At 57.8% G+C, this 15,031-nt stretch overlaps 1 protein-coding gene across 1 annotated transcript in view; it reads left to right on the top strand.

Moving 5' to 3' along the window:
• Nucleotides 1–11,780, top strand: part of LOC144489597 (uncharacterized) — a gene marked incomplete at both ends in the record, with an annotated part of 21,779 nt that extends 9,999 nt beyond the window's left edge. The window contains 3 exons of the mRNA XM_078207460.1: nucleotides 498–582; nucleotides 5,306–5,407; nucleotides 11,696–11,780. Of these exons, the coding sequence (XP_078063586.1) occupies nucleotides 498–582; nucleotides 5,306–5,407; nucleotides 11,696–11,780 (272 nt within the window). The remainder of the gene's footprint in view (nucleotides 1–497; nucleotides 583–5,305; nucleotides 5,408–11,695) is intronic.
• Between the last annotated feature and the right edge of the window lie 3,251 nt (nucleotides 11,781–15,031).

Here is a 15,031-nt window from a genome sequence, read left to right as displayed (position 1 = left end):
CTGCCAATCCACCCAACCTCCACACCTTTGGACACTAAGGAACAATTTAGCATGGCCAATCCCCCTAACCTGCACATCTTTGGACACTAAGGGACAATTTAGCATGGCCAATCCCCCTAACCTACACATCTTTGGACACTAAGGGACAATTTAGCATGGCCAATCCACCTAACCTACACATCTTTGGACACTAAGGGGCAATTTAGCATGGCCAATCCACCCAACCTGCACTGTGGGAGGAAACCAGAGCACCCGGAGGAAACCCACGCAGACATGGGGAGAATGTGCAAACTCCACACAGGCTGTGACCCAAACCGGGAATTGAACCCGGGGTCCCTGGCGCTGTGAGGCAGCAGTGCTAACCACTGTGCCATCGTGCCGCCCTTTGCCATGTTGAGTGTTTGTACTGACCCTCCGGGGACTGACCCCTACCTCTTGTTCCCCTTTGCCCTCTGACCTGGAGTTTTTTTGACCATCTCTCTCTCTCTCTCTCTCAGTCACGATCACTGCTCTGTTCAAGACTAACTTCCGGAGAGATTTCCCCTTTGACCTTCAAGAACTTCCCGCATTTGCCATCATCGGGTTAGTGTTTCGGGGGGGGGACAGGGGCTGAGTGGGGGGAGCCAGAGAGGGCACAGGGGGAGGGAGACAGAGGGAGAGAGAGAGAGAGGGGGTCAGAGGGCGGGGGAGAGAGCGCGACAGAGGAAGATGGAGGGAGGGAGACAGAGGGAGATAGAGAGAGGGATGGGGGAGACAGAGAGAGAGAGAGGGAAAGGGGGAGACGGAGAGAGGGAGTGGGAGAGACGGGGAGACGGAGAGAGAGAGAGAGGGACAGAGGGAGAGAGAGAGAGAGGAACGGGGGAGACGGAGAGAGAGAGGGGGACGGGGGGAGACGGAGAGAGAGAGGGATGTGGGAGACGGGGAGAGAGAGAGAGAGAGACGGGGAGACGGAGAGAGAGAGGAAGACAGAGAGAGAGAGACGGGGAGACGGAGAGAGAGAGAGAGGGACAGGGGGAGACAGAGAGAGAGGGACGGGGGAGATGGAGAGAGAGAGAGGGACAGGGGGAGACAGAGAGAGAGAGAGGGACAGGGGAAGAGGAACGAGAGAGAGAGGGTGACAGGGGAGATGGAGAGAGAGAGAGGGACACGGGGAGATGGAGAGAGAGAGAGGGAGAGGGGGAGACAGAGAGAGAGGGACAGGGGGAGACGGAGAGAGAGAGAGGGAAAGGGGAGATGGAGAGAGAGAGAGGGACAGGGGGAGACGGAGAGAGAGAGAGGGACAGGGGGAGACAGAGAGAGAGAGGGACAGGGGGAGATGGAGAGAGAGAGAGGGACAGGGGGAGACGGAGAGAGAGAGAGGGACAGGGGGAGACGGGGAGAGAGAGAGGGACAGGGGGAGACGGGGAGAGAGAGAGGGACAGGGGGAGACGGAGAGAGAGAGAGGGACAGGGGGAGACGGAGAGAGAGAGAGGGACAGGGGAAGACGGAGAGAGAGAGAGGGACAGGGGGAGACGGAGAGAGAGAGAGGGACAGGGGGAGACGGAGAGAGAGAGAGGGACAGGTGGAGACGGAGAGAGAGAGAGGGACAGGGGGAGACGGAGAGAGAGAGAGGGACAGGGGGAGACGGAGAGAGAGAGAGGGACAGGGGGAGACGGAGAGAGAGAGAGGGACAGGGGGAGACGGAGAGAGAGAGAGGGACAGGGGGAGACGGAGAGAGAGAGAGGGACAGGGGGAGACGGAGAGAGAGAGAGGGACAGGGGGAGACGGAGAGAGAGAGAGGGACAGGGGGAGACGGAGAGAGAGAGAGGGACAGGGGGAGACGGAGAGAGAGAGAGGGACAGGGGGAGACGGAGAGAGAGAGAGGGACAGGGGGAGACGGAGAGAGAGAGAGGGACAGGGGGAGACGGAGAGAGAGAGAGGGACAGGGGGAGACGGAGAGAGAGAGAGGGACAGGGGGAGACGGAGAGAGAGAGAGGGACAGGGGGAGACGGAGAGAGAGAGAGGGACAGGGGGAGACGGAGAGAGAGAGAGGGACAGGGGGAGACGGAGAGAGAGAGAGGGACAGGGGGAGACGGAGAGAGAGAGAGGGACAGGGGGAGACGGAGAGAGAGAGAGAGGGACAGGGGGAGACGGAGAGAGAGAGAGGGACAGGGGGAGACGGAGAGAGAGTGAGGGACAGGGGGAGACGGGGAGAGAGAGAGGGACAGGGGGAGACGGGGAGAGAGAGAGGGACAGGGGGAGACGGGGAGAGAGAGAGTGGCAGGGGGAGACGGAGAGAGAGAGAGGGACAGGGGGAGACGGAGAGAGAGGGACAGGGGGAGACGGGGAGAGAGAGAGTGGCAGGGGGAGACGGAGAGAGAGAGGGGGACGGGGAGACGGAGAGATAGGGAGGCGGAGAGAAAGAGAGAGACGGGGAGACGGAGAGAGAGAGAGACGGGGAGACGGAGAGAGAGAGGGACAGGGGGAGACAGAGAGAGAGAGGGACAGGGGGAGACAGAGAGAGAGAGGGACAGGGGGAGACAGAGAGAGAGAGGGACAGGGGGAGACAGAGAGAGAGAGGGACAGGGGGAGACAGAGAGAGAGAGGGACAGGGGGAGACAGAGAGAGAGAGGGAAGGGGAGACGGAGAGAAAGAGAGAGACAGGGAGAGACAGAGAGAGAGAGAGGGACAGGGGGAGACGGAGAGAGAGAGAGGGACGGGGGAGACGGAGAGAGAGAGGGACAGGGGGAGACAGAGGGAGAGACGGAGAGAGAGAGACAGGGGTAGACTGGGAGGGCGGAGGGACAGAGGGAGACAGGGAGAGAGGGACAGGAGGATACGGGGAGGGAGGGACAGAGGGAGACGGGGAGAGGGACAGAGGGATACGGGGAGAGAGGGACAGGGGGATACGGGGAGGGAGGGACAGAGGGGGACAGGGAGAGAGAGGGACAGGGGGATACGGGGAGAGAGGGGGACAGGGAGGGAGGGACAGGGGGAGACAGGGGGAGAGGGACAGGGGGATACGGGGAGGGAGGGGGACACGGAGAGAGGGACAGTGGGATACGGGGAGGGAGGGACAGAGGGAGACAGGGACAGAGGGACAGGGGGATACGGGGAGGGAGGGAGGGGGACAGGGGGAGAGGGACAGAGGGAGACAGGGAGAGAGGGACAGGGGGATACGGGGAGGGAGGGAGGGGGACAGGGGGAGAGGGACAGAGGGAGACAGGGAGAGAGGGACAGGGGGATACGGGGAGGGAGGGAGGGGGACACGGAGAGAGGGACAGGGGGATACGGGGAGGGAGGGACAGAGGGAGACGGGGGAGAGGGACAGGGGGATACGGGGAGGGAGGGACAGGGGGAGAGGGACAGAGGGATACGGGGAGGGAGGGACAGAGGGAGACAGGGAGAGAGGGACAGGGGGATACGGGGAGGGAGGGACAGGGGGAGACAGGGGGAGAGGGACAGGGGGATACGGGGAGGGAGGGGGACACGGAGAGAGGGACAGTGGGATACGGGGAGGGAGGGACAGAGGGGGACAGGGAGAGAGGGACAGGGGGATACGGGGAGGGAGGGGGACACGGAGAGAGGGACAGTGGGATACGGGGAGGGAGGGACAGAGGGGGACAGGGAGAGAGGGACAGGGGGATACGGGGAGGGAGGGAGGGGGACAGGGGGAGAGGGACAGGGGGATACGGGGAGGGAGGGAGGGGGACACGGAGAGAGGGACAGAGGGACAGGGGGATACGGTGAGGGACAGAGGGAGACAGGGAGAGAGGGACGGGGATACGGGGAGGGACAGAGGGAGACAGGGAGAGAGGGACAGGGGGATACGGGGAGGGACAGAGGGGGACACGGAGAGAGGGACAGGGGGATACGGGGAGGGAGGGACAGAGGGAGACAGGGAGAGAGGGACAGGGGGATACGGGGAGGGAGGGGGACACGGAGAGAGGGACAGGGGGATACGGGGAGGGAGGGGGACACGGAGAGAGGGACAGGGGGATACGGGGAGGGACAGAGGGAGACAGGGAGAGAGGGACAGGGGGATACGGGGAGGGAGGGACAGAGGGAGACAGGGAGAGAGGGACAGGGGGACAGGGGGAGAGGGACAGAGGGAGACAGGGAGAGAGGGACAGGGGGATACGGGGAGGGAGGGAGGGGGACACGGAGAGAGGGACAGGGGGATACGGGGAGGGAGGGACAGAGGGGGACAGGGAGAGAGGGACAGGGGGATACGGGGAGGGAGGGACAGAGGGGGACAGGGAGAGAGGGACAGGGGGATACGGGGAGGGAGGGACAGAGGGGGACACGGAGAGAGGGACAGGGGGATACGGGGAGGGAGGGACAGAGGGGGACAGGGAGAGAGGGACAGGGGGATACGGGGAGGGAGGGACAGAGGGGGACAGGGAGAGAGGGACAGGGGGATACGGGGAGGGAGGGACAGAGGGGGACACGGAGAGAGGGACAGGGGGATACGGGGAGGGAGGGACAGAGGGAGACAGGGGGAGAGGGACAGGGGGATACGGGGAGGGAGGGACAGAGGGGGACAGGGAGAGAGGGACAGGGGGATACGGGGAGGGAGGGACAGAGGGGGACAGGGAGAGAGGGACAGGGGGATACGGGGAGGGAGGGACAGAGGGGGACAGGGAGAGAGGGACAGGGGGATACGGGGAGGGAGGGGGACACGGAGAGAGGGACAGGGGGATACGGGGAGGGAGGGACAGAGGGGGACAGGGAGAGAGGGACAGAGGGAGACAGGGGGAGAGGGACAGGGGGATACGGGGAGGGAGGGACAGAGGGGGACAGGGAGAGAGGGACAGGGGGATACGGGGAGGGAGGGGGACACGGAGAGAGGGACAGGGGGATACGGGGAGGGAGGGACAGAGGGGGACAGGGAGAGAGGGACAGAGGGAGACAGGGGGAGAGGGACAGGGGGATACGGGGAGGGAGGGACAGAGGGAGACAGGGAGAGAGGGACAGGGGGATACGGGGAGGGACAGAGGGAGACAGGGAGAGAGGGACAGGGGGATACGGGGAGGGACAGAGGGAGACAGGGAGAGAGGGACAGGGGGATACGGGGAGGGACAGAGGGAGACAGGGAGAGAGGGACAGGGGGATACGGGGAGGGAGGGGGACACGGAGAGAGGGACAGGGGGATACGGGGAGGGAGGGGGACAGGGAGAGAGGGACAGGGGGATACGGGGATGGCGGAGGGACAGAGGATGAGGGGAGAGGGACGGAGGGAAGCGGGGAGGGAGGGACAGGAGTTGTTCTGTGGGACAGGGTGGATGTTCTCAATCTAACCGGTCTCTCTGTGCATCCCCTGCAGCATCACCTGTGGATTCCTGGGAGCTTTCTTTGTCTATTTGAATCGACAGTTTGTCCTGTTGATGAGGAAGCAAAGTCTCCTCACCCGAATCCTCCTCAAACAGTGAGTATCTCTGAGAGGGTCAGTGCTGAGGGAGTGCCGCACTGTAAGAGGGTCAGTACTGAGGGAGTGCCGCACTGTCAGAGGGTCAGTGCTGAGGGAGTGCCGCACTGTCAGAGGGTCAGTGCTGAGGGAGTGCCGCACTGTCAGAGGGTCAGTACTGAGGGAGTGCCGCACTGTCAGAGGGTCAGTACTGAGGGAGTGCCGCACTGTCAGAGGGTCAGTGCTGAGGGAGTGCCGCACTGTCAGAGGGTCAGTGCTGAGGGAGTGCCGCACTGTCAGAGGGTCAGTGCTGAGGGAGCGCCGCACTGTCAGAGGGTCAGTGCTGAGGGAGTGCCGCACTGTCAGAGGGTCAGTACTGAGGGAGCGCCGCACTGTCAGAGGGTCAGTGCTGAGGGAGTGCCGCACTGTCAGAGGGTCAGTACTGAGGGAGTGCCGCACTGTCAGAGGGTCAGTGCTGAGGGAGTGCCGCACTGTCAGAGGGTCAGTGCTGAGGGAGTGCCGCACTGAATGAAGGGGTTACACGAGTTACTTTCCGATCGAATGGAACATTCCCCGAATCCCATCCATTGACTCCGTCTACACTTCCCGCTGCCTCGGGGAAAAGCAGCCGGCATAATCAAGAACCCCCCCCCAACACACCCCGGACATTCTCTCTTCCACCTTCTTCCGTCGGGGAAAAGATACAAAAGTCTGAGGTCACGTACCGACCGACTCAAGAACAGCTTCTTCCCTGCTGCTGCCGTCAGACTTTTGAATGGACCGACCTCGCATTAAGTTGATCTTTCTCGACACCCCGAGCTGTGACTGTGACACTACATTCTGCACCCTCTCCTTTCCTTCTCTATGAACGGTATGCTTTGTCTGTATAGTGCACAACAGAACAGTACAGCACAGAACAGGCCCTTCGGCCCACGATGTTGTGCCGAGCTTTATCTGAAACCAAGATCAAGCTATCCCACTCCCTATCATCCTGGTGTGCTCCATGTGCCTATCCAATAACCGCTTAAATGTTCCTAAAGTGTCTGACTCCACTATCACTGCAGGCAGTCCATTCCACACCCCAACCACTCTCTGCGTAAAGAACCTACCTCTGATATCCGTCCTGTATCTCCCACCACGAACCCTATAGTTATGCCCCCTTGTAATAGCTCCATCCACCCGAGGAAATAGTCTTTGAACATTCACTCTATCTATCCCCGTCATCATTTTATAAACCTCTATTAAGTCTCCCCTCAGCCTCCTCCGCTCCAGAGAGAACAGCCCCCAGCTCCCTCAACCTTTCCTCATAAGACCTACCCTCCAAACCCGGCAGCATCCTGGTAAATCTCCTCTGCACTCTTTCCAGCGCTTCCACATCCTTCTTATAGTGAGGTGACCAGAACTGCACACAATATTCCAAATGCGGTCTCACCAAGGTCCTGTACAGTTGCAGCATAACCCCACGGCTCTTAAACTCCAACCCCCTGTTAATAAAAGCTAACACACGATAGGCCTTCTTCACAGCTCTATCCACTTGAGTGGCAACCTTCAGAGATCTGTGGATATGGACCCCAAGATCAACCTTTCCTCATAAGACCTACCCTCCAAACCAGGCAGCGTCCTGGTAAATCTCCTCTGCACTCTCTCCAGCGCTTCCACATCCTTCAATAAAAAATACTTTTCACTGTCTTCAAATACATGTGACGATAATAAATCAAATATTAAGTTGATCTTTCTCTCCACCCTAGCTATGACTGTAACTCTACATTCTGCACCCTCTCCTTTGCTTCTCCCCTATGTAATCTATGAACGGTATGTTTTGTCTCTATAGCGAGCAAGAAACGACACATTTCATTGTAGACTAATACAGGGAATAGATAATAATAAATCAAATCAAAATGAATTTGGAAAAATTACAATGAATGCAACAATTATCTCACCAGTTAATTCTTCCATTGAAACCCAAGGATTTATAGAACACAGAACAATACAGCACAGGAACAAGCCCTTCGGCCCTCCAAGCCCGCGCCGCTCCCTGGTCCAAACTAGACCATTCTTTTGTATCCCTCCATTCCCACTCCGTTCATATGGCTGTCTAGATAAGTCTTAAACGTTCCCAGTGTGTCCGCCTCCACCACCTTGCCCGGCAGCGCATTCCAGGCCCCCACCACCCTCTGTGTAAAATACATCCTTCTGATATCCGTGTTAAACCTCCCCCCGACTTCACCTTGAACCTATGACCCCTCGTGAACGTCACCACCGACCTGGGGAAAAAGCTTCCCACCCTTCACCCTATCTATGCCTTTCATAATTTTATACACCTCTATTCAGTCTCCCCTCATCCTCCGTCTTTCCAGGGAGAACAACCCCAGTTTCCCCAATCTCTCCTCATAACTAAGCCCCTCCATACCAGGCAACATCCTGGTAAACCTCCTCTGTACTCTCTCTAAAGCCTCCACGTCCTTCTGGTAGTGTGGCGACCAGAACTGGGCGCAGTATTCCCAATGTGGCCGAACCAACGTTCTATACAACCGCAACATCAGGCCCCAACTTTTATACTCGATGCCCCGTCCTATAAAGGCAAGCATGCCATATGCCTTCTTCACCACCTTCTCCACCTGTGACGTCACCTTCGAGGATCTGTGGACTTGCACACCCAGGTCCCTCTGCGTATCTACACCCTTTATGGTTCTGCCATTTATCGTATAGCTCCCCCCTACGTTAGTTCTACCAAAATGCATCACCCAATAGTTAGCTGACCGCTGCCCTGGGAATTCCGAAGCGGGCTGGCTGGGGGGGGGGTTACAGAAAAGATTTACGAGGATGTTACCGGGACTTGATGGATTGAGTTATAAGAAGGGGCTGGATAGACTGGGACTTTTTTCTCTGCAGCGTAGGAGGCTGAGGGGTGATCTTATAGAGGTCTATAAAATAATGAGGGGCACAGATCAGCAAGATAGTCAACATCTTTTCCCAAAGGTAGGGGAGTCTAAAACTAGAGGGCATAGGTTTAAGGTGAGAGGGGAGAGATACAAAAGTGCCCAGAGGGGCAATTTTTTCACACAGAGGGTGGTGAGTGTCTGGAACGAGCTGCCAGAGGCAGTAGTAGAGGCGGGTACAATTTTGTCTTTTAAAAAGCGTTTAGACAGTTACATGGGTACGATGGGTATAGAGGGATATGGGACAATGTGGGCAATTGGGACTAGCATAGGGGTTTCAAAAAAGGGGTGGCATGGACAGGTTGGGCCGAAGGGCCTGTTTCCATGCTGTAAACCTCTATGACAATCTGACTCTACAGAGATAGGGAGGAGTGCAGAGGGCTGGAGGAGGTTACAAAGCGAGGGAGGGGTGTAGGGGCTGGAGGAGGTTACAGAGATAGGGAGGGGGTGTAGGGGCTGGAGGGGGTTACAGGGCTGGGAGGGGGTGTAGGGAGCTGGAGGAGGTTACAGAGATAGGGAGGGGGTGTAGGGGGCTGGAGGAGGTTACAGAGATAGGGAGGGGTGTAGGGGCTGGAGGAGATTACAGGGCTGGGAGGGGGTGTAGGGGGCTGGAGGCGGTTAGAGAGATAGGGAGGGGGTGTAGGGGCTGGAGGAGGTTACAGAGATAGGGAGGGGTGTAGGGGGCAGGAGGAGGTTACAGAGATAGGGAGGGGCTGTAGGGGGCTGGAGGAGGTTACAAAGCGAGGGAGGGGTGTAGGGGGCTGGAGGAGGTTACAGAAATAGGGAGGGGTGTAGGGGCTGGAGGACGTTACAGAGATAGGGAGGGTGTGTAGGGGGTTGGAGGAGGTTACAAAGCGAGGGAGGGGTGTAGGGGGCTGGAGGAGGTTACAGAGATAGGGAGGGGGTGTAGGGGCTGGAGGAGGTTACAGAGATAGGGAGGGGGTGTAGGGGCTGGAGGGGGTTACAGAGATAGGGAGGGGTGTAGGGGGCTGGAGGGGGTTACAGAGATCGGGAGGGGGTGTAGGGGGCTGGAGGGGGTTACAGAAATAGGGAGGGGTGTAGGGGGCTGGAGGAGGTTACAGAGATAGGGAGGGGGTGTAGGGGCTGGAGGAGGTTACAGAGATAGGGAGGGGGTGTAGGGGGCTGGAGGAGGTTACAGAGATAGGGAGGGGGTGTAGGGGGCTGGAGGAGGTTACAGAGATAGGGAGGGGGTGTAGGGGGCTGGAGGTGGTTAGAGAGATAGGGAGGGGGTGTAGGGGCTGGAGGAGGTTACAGAGATAGGGAGGGGTGTAGGGGGCTGGAGGAGGTTACAGAGATAGGGAGGGGGTGTAGGGGCTGGAGGAGGTTACAGAGATAGGGAGGGGTGTAGGGGCTGGAGGAGGTTACAGAGATAGGGAGAGGTGTAGGGGCTGGAGGAGGTTACAGAGATAGGGAGGGGTGTAGGGGGCTGGAGGAGGTTACAGAGATAGGGAGGGGTGTAGGGGGCTGGAGGGGGTTACAGAGATCGGGAGGGGGTGTAGGGGGCTGGAGGGGGTTACAGAAATAGGGAGGGGTGTAGGGGCTGGAGGAGGTTACAGAGATAGGGAGGGTGTGTAGGGGGTTGGAGGAGGTTACAGAGATAGGGAGAGGGTGTAGGGGGCTGGAGGGGGTTACAGAGATAGGGAGGGGGTGTCGGGCTGGAGGGGGTTACAGAGATAGGGAGGGGTGTAGGGGCTGGAGGAGGTTACAGAGATAGGGAGGAGTGCAGAGGGCTGGAGGAGGTTACAAAGCGAGGGAGGGGTGTAGGGGCTGGAGGAGGTTACAGAGATAAGGAGGGGGTGTAGGGACTGGAGGAGGTTACAGAGATAGGGAGGGGTGTAGGGGCTGGAGGAGGTTACAGAGATAGGGAGGGGTGTAGGGGGCTGGAGGAGGTTACAGAGATAGGGAGGGGGTGTAGGGGGCTGGAGGAGGTTACAGAGATAGGGAGGGGGTGTAGGGGGCTGGAGGAGGTTTCAGAGATAGGGAGGGGTGTAGGGGGCTGGAGGAGGTTACAGAGATAGGGAGGGGTGTAGGGGGCTGGAGGAGGTTACAGAGATAGGGAGGGGTGTAGGGGGGCTGGAGGAGGTTACAGAGATAGGGAGGGGGTGTAGGGGGCTGGAGGAGGTTACAGAGATAGGGAGGGGGTGTCGGGGCTGGAGGAGGTTACGGAGATAGGGAGGGGTGTAGGGGGCTGGAGGAGGCTACAGAGATAGGGAGGGGTGTAGGGGGCTGGAGGAGGTTACAGAGATAGGGAGGGGTGTAGGGGCTGGAGGAGGTTACAGAGATAGGGAGGGGGGTGTAGGGGGCTGGAGGAGGTTACAGAGAGAGGGAGGGGGTGTAGGTGCTGGAGGAGGTTACAGAGATAGGGAGGGGTGTAGGGGGCTGGAGGAGGTTACAGAGATAGGGAGGGGGTGTAGGGGGCTGGAGGAGGTTACAGAGATAGGGAGGGGGTGTAGGGGGCTGGAGGAGGTTACAGAGATAGGGAGGGGGTGTAGGGGGCTGGAGGAGGTTACAGAGATAGGGAGGGGGTGTCGGGGCTGGAGGAGGTTACGGAGATAGGGAGGGGGTGTAGGGGCTGGAGGAGGTTACAGAGATAGGGAGGGGTGTAGGGGGCTGGAGGGGGTTACAGAAATAGGGAGGGGTGTAGGGGCTGGAGGGGGTTACAGAGATAGGGAGGGTGTGTAGGGGGTTGGAGGAGGTTACAGAGATAGGGAGGGGTGTAGGGGGCTGGAGGAGGTTACAGAGATAGGGAGGGGGTTACAGAGATAGGGAGGGGTGTAGGGGCTGGAGGGGGTTACAGAGATAGGGAGGATGTGTAGGGGGTTGGAGGAGGTTACAGAGATAGGGAGGGGGTGTAGGGGCTGGAGGAGGTTAGAGAGATAGGGAGGGGGTGTAGGGGTCTGGAGGAGGTTACAGAGATAGGGAGGGGTGTAGGGGCTGGAGGAGGTTACAGAGATAGGGAGGGGTGTAGGGGGCTGGAGGAGGTTACAGAGATAGGGAGGGTGTGTAGGGGGTTGGAGGAGGTTACAGGGATAGGGAGGGGGTGTAGGGGCTGGAGGAGGTTACAGGGATAGGGAGGGGGTGTAGGGGCTGGAGGAGGTTACAGAGATAGGGAGGGGTGTAGGGGCTGGAGGAGGTTAGAGAGATAGGGAGGGGTGTAGGGGCTGGAGGAGGTTACAGAGATAGGGAGGGGTGTAGGGGCTGGAGGAGGTTAGAGAGATAGGGAGGGGGGTGTAGGGGGCACAGTGACTGTGTGGTGTCGGTCAGTGTACCTGGAGACGGGTGACCGGATTGATCAAGTTCTGATGTTTTAACTGGTCGTAGTTTTCCATTTTGTGTCCGTGTTTGTTAGGCGGCTCATTTACCCGACCGTGGTTACTCTCATCATCACATCGATAACATTTCCACCCGCCTTGGGACAGTTCATGGCTGCAGAGGTAAGACCGAGAGTGTCCTGGGAGTGTTTGATGGGGGGACAGTGCAGAGGGAGCTTTACTCTGTATCTAACCCCGTGCTGTACCTGTCCTGGGAGTGTTTGATGGGGACAGTGTAGAGGGAGCTTTACTCTGTATCTAACCCCGTGCTGTACCTGTCCTGGGAGTGTTTGATGGGGGACAGTGTAGAGGGAGCTTTACTCTGTATCTAACCCCGTGCTGTACCTGTCCTGGGAGTGTTTGATGGGGACAGTGTAGAGGGAGCTTTACTCTGTATCTAACCCCGTGCTGTACCTGTCCTGGGAGTGTTTGATGGGGGACAGTGTAGAGGGAGCTTTACTCTGTATCTAACCCCGTGCTGTACCTGTCCTGGGAGTGTTTGATGGGGGACAGTGTAGAGGGAGCTTTACTCTGTATCTAACCCCGTGCTGTACCTGTCCTGGGAGTGTTTGATGGGGGACAGTGTAGAGGGAGCTTTACTCTGTATCTAACCCCGTGCTGTACCTGTCCTGGGAGTGTTTGATGGGGACAGTGTAGAGGGAGCTTTACTCTGTATCTAACCCCGTGCTGTACCTGTCCTGGGAGTGTTTGATGGGGACAGTGTAGAGGGAGCTTTACTCTGTATCTAACCCCGTGCTGTACCTGTCCTGGGAGTGTTTGATGGGGACAGTGTAGAGGGAGCTTTACTCTGTATCTAACCCCGTGCTGTACCTGTCCTGGGAGTGTTTGATGGGGGACAGTGTAGAGGGAGCTTTACTCTGTATCTAACCCCGTGCTGTACCTGTCCTGGGAGTGTTTGATGGGGACAGTGTAGAGGGAGCTTTACTCTGTATCTAACCCCGTGCTGTACCTGTCCTGGGAGTGTTTGATGGGGACAGTGTAGAGGGAGCTTTACTCTGTATCTAACCCCGTGCTGTACCTGTCCTGGGAGTGTTTGATGGGGACAGTGTAGAGGGAGCTTTACTCTGTATCTAACCCCGTGCTGTACCTGTCCTGGGAGTGTTTGATGGGGACAGTGTAGAGGGAGCTTTACTCTGTATCTAACCCCGTGCTGTACCTGTCCTGGGAGTGTTTGATGGGGGACAGTGTAGAGGGAGCTTTACTCTGTATCTAACCCCGTGCTGTACCTGTCCTGGGAGTGTTTGATGGGGACAGTGTAGAGGGAGCTTTACTCTGTATCTAACCCCGTGCTGTACCTGTCCTGGGAGTGTTTGATGGGGACAGTGTAGAGGGAGCTTTACTCTGTATCTAACCCCGTGCTGTACCTGTCCTGGGAGTGTTTGATGGGGACAGTGTAGAGGGAGCTTTACTCTGTATCTAACCCCGTGCTGTACCTGTCCTGGGAGTGTTTGATGGGGGACAGTGTAGAGGGAGCTTTACTCTGTATCTAACCCCGTGCTGTACCTGTCCTGGGAGTGTTTGATGGGGACAGTGTAGAGGGAGCTTTACTCTGTATCTAACCCCGTGCTGTACCTGTCCTGGGAGTGTTTGATGGGGACAGTGTAGAGGGAGCTTTACTCTGTATCTAACCCCGTGCTGTACCTGTCCTGGGAGTGTTTGATGGGGACAGTGTAGAGGGAGCTTTACTCTGTATCTAACCCCGTGCTTGTACCTGTCCGGGGACTGCTGGATGGGGACAGTGTAGAGGGAGCTTTACTCTGTATCTAACCCCGTGCTGTACCTGTCCTGGGAGTGTTTGATGGGGGACAGTGTAGAGGGAGCTTTACTCTGTATCTAACCCCGTGCTGTACCTGTCCTGGGAGTGTTTGATGGGGGACAGTGTAGAGGGAGCTTTACTCTGTATCTAACCCCGTGCTGTACCTGTCCTGGGAGTGTTTGATGGGGACAGTGTAGAGGGAGCTTTACTCTGTATCTAACCGCGTGCTGTACCTGTCCTGGGAGTGTTTGATGGGGACAGTGTAGAGGGAGCTTTACTCTGTATCTAACCGCGTGCTGTACCTGTCCTGGGAGTGTTTGATGGGGACAGTGTAGAGGGAGCTTTACTCTGTATCTAACCCCGTGCTGTACCTGTCCTGGGAGTGTTTGATGGGGACAGTGTAGAGGGAGCTTTACTCTGTATCTAACCGCGTGCTGTACCTGTCCTGGGAGTGTTTGATGGGGACAGTGTAGAGGGAGCTTTACTCTGTATCTAACCCCGTGCTGTACCTGTCCTGGGAGTGTTTGATGGGGGACAGTGTAGAGGGAGCTTTACTCTGTATCTAACCCCGTGCTGTACCTGTCCTGGGAGTGTTTGATGGGGGACAGTGTAGAGGGAGCTTTACTCTGTATCTAACCCCGTGCTGTACCTGTCCTGGGAGTGTTTGATGGGGGACAGTGGAGAGGGAGCTTTACTCTGTATCTAACCCCGTGCTGTACCTTTCCTGGGAGTGTTTGATGGGGGACAGTGTAGAGGGAGCTTTACTCTGTATCTAACCCCGTGCTGTACCTGTCCTGGGAGTGTTTGATGGGGACAGTGTAGAGGGAGCTTTACTCTGTATCTAACCCCGTGCTGTACCTGTCCTGGGAGTGTTTGATGGGGGACAGTGTAGAGGGAGCTTTACTCTGTATCTAACCCCGTGCTGTACCTGTCCTGGGAGTGTTTGATGGGGGACAGTGGAGAGGGAGCTTTACTCTGTATCTAACCCCGTGCTGTACCTGTCCTGGGAGTGTTTGATGGGGGACAGTGTAGAGGGAGCTTTACTCTGTATCTAACCCCGTGCTGTACCTGTCCTGGGAGTGTTTGATGGGGACAGTGTAGAGGGAGCTTTACTCTGTATCTGACCCCGTGCTGTACCTGTCCTGGGAGTGTTTGATGGGGGACAGTGTAGAGGGAGCTTTACTCTGTATCTAACCCCGTGCTGTACCTGTCCTGGGAGTGTTTGATGGGGGGGACAGTGTAGAGGGAGCTTTACTCTGTATCGAACCCCGTGCTGTACCTGTCCTGGGAGTGTTTGATGGGGTCAGTGTAGAGGGAGCTTTACTCTGTATCTAACCCCGTGCTGTACCTGTCCTGGGAGTGTTTGATGGGGACAGTGTAGAGGGAGCTTTACTCTGTATCTAACCCCGTGCTGTACCTGTCCTGGGAGTGTTTGATGGGGACAGTGTAGAGGGAGCTTTACTCTGTATCTAACCCCGTGCTGTACCTGTCCTGGGAGTGTTTGATGGGGACAGTGTAGAGGGAGCTTTACTCTGTATCTAACCCCGTGCTGTACCTGTCCTGGGAGTGTTTGATGGGGACAGTGTAGAGGGAGCTT

This window comes from Mustelus asterias, unplaced genomic scaffold (genome assembly GCF_964213995.1).
Source record: "Mustelus asterias unplaced genomic scaffold, sMusAst1.hap1.1 HAP1_SCAFFOLD_2339, whole genome shotgun sequence".
Classification (NCBI taxonomy): domain Eukaryota; kingdom Metazoa; phylum Chordata; class Chondrichthyes; order Carcharhiniformes; family Triakidae; genus Mustelus; species Mustelus asterias.
The sequence above is the reverse complement of the archived record's forward strand: the minus strand, read 5'-3'. Positions and strand labels throughout refer to the sequence as shown.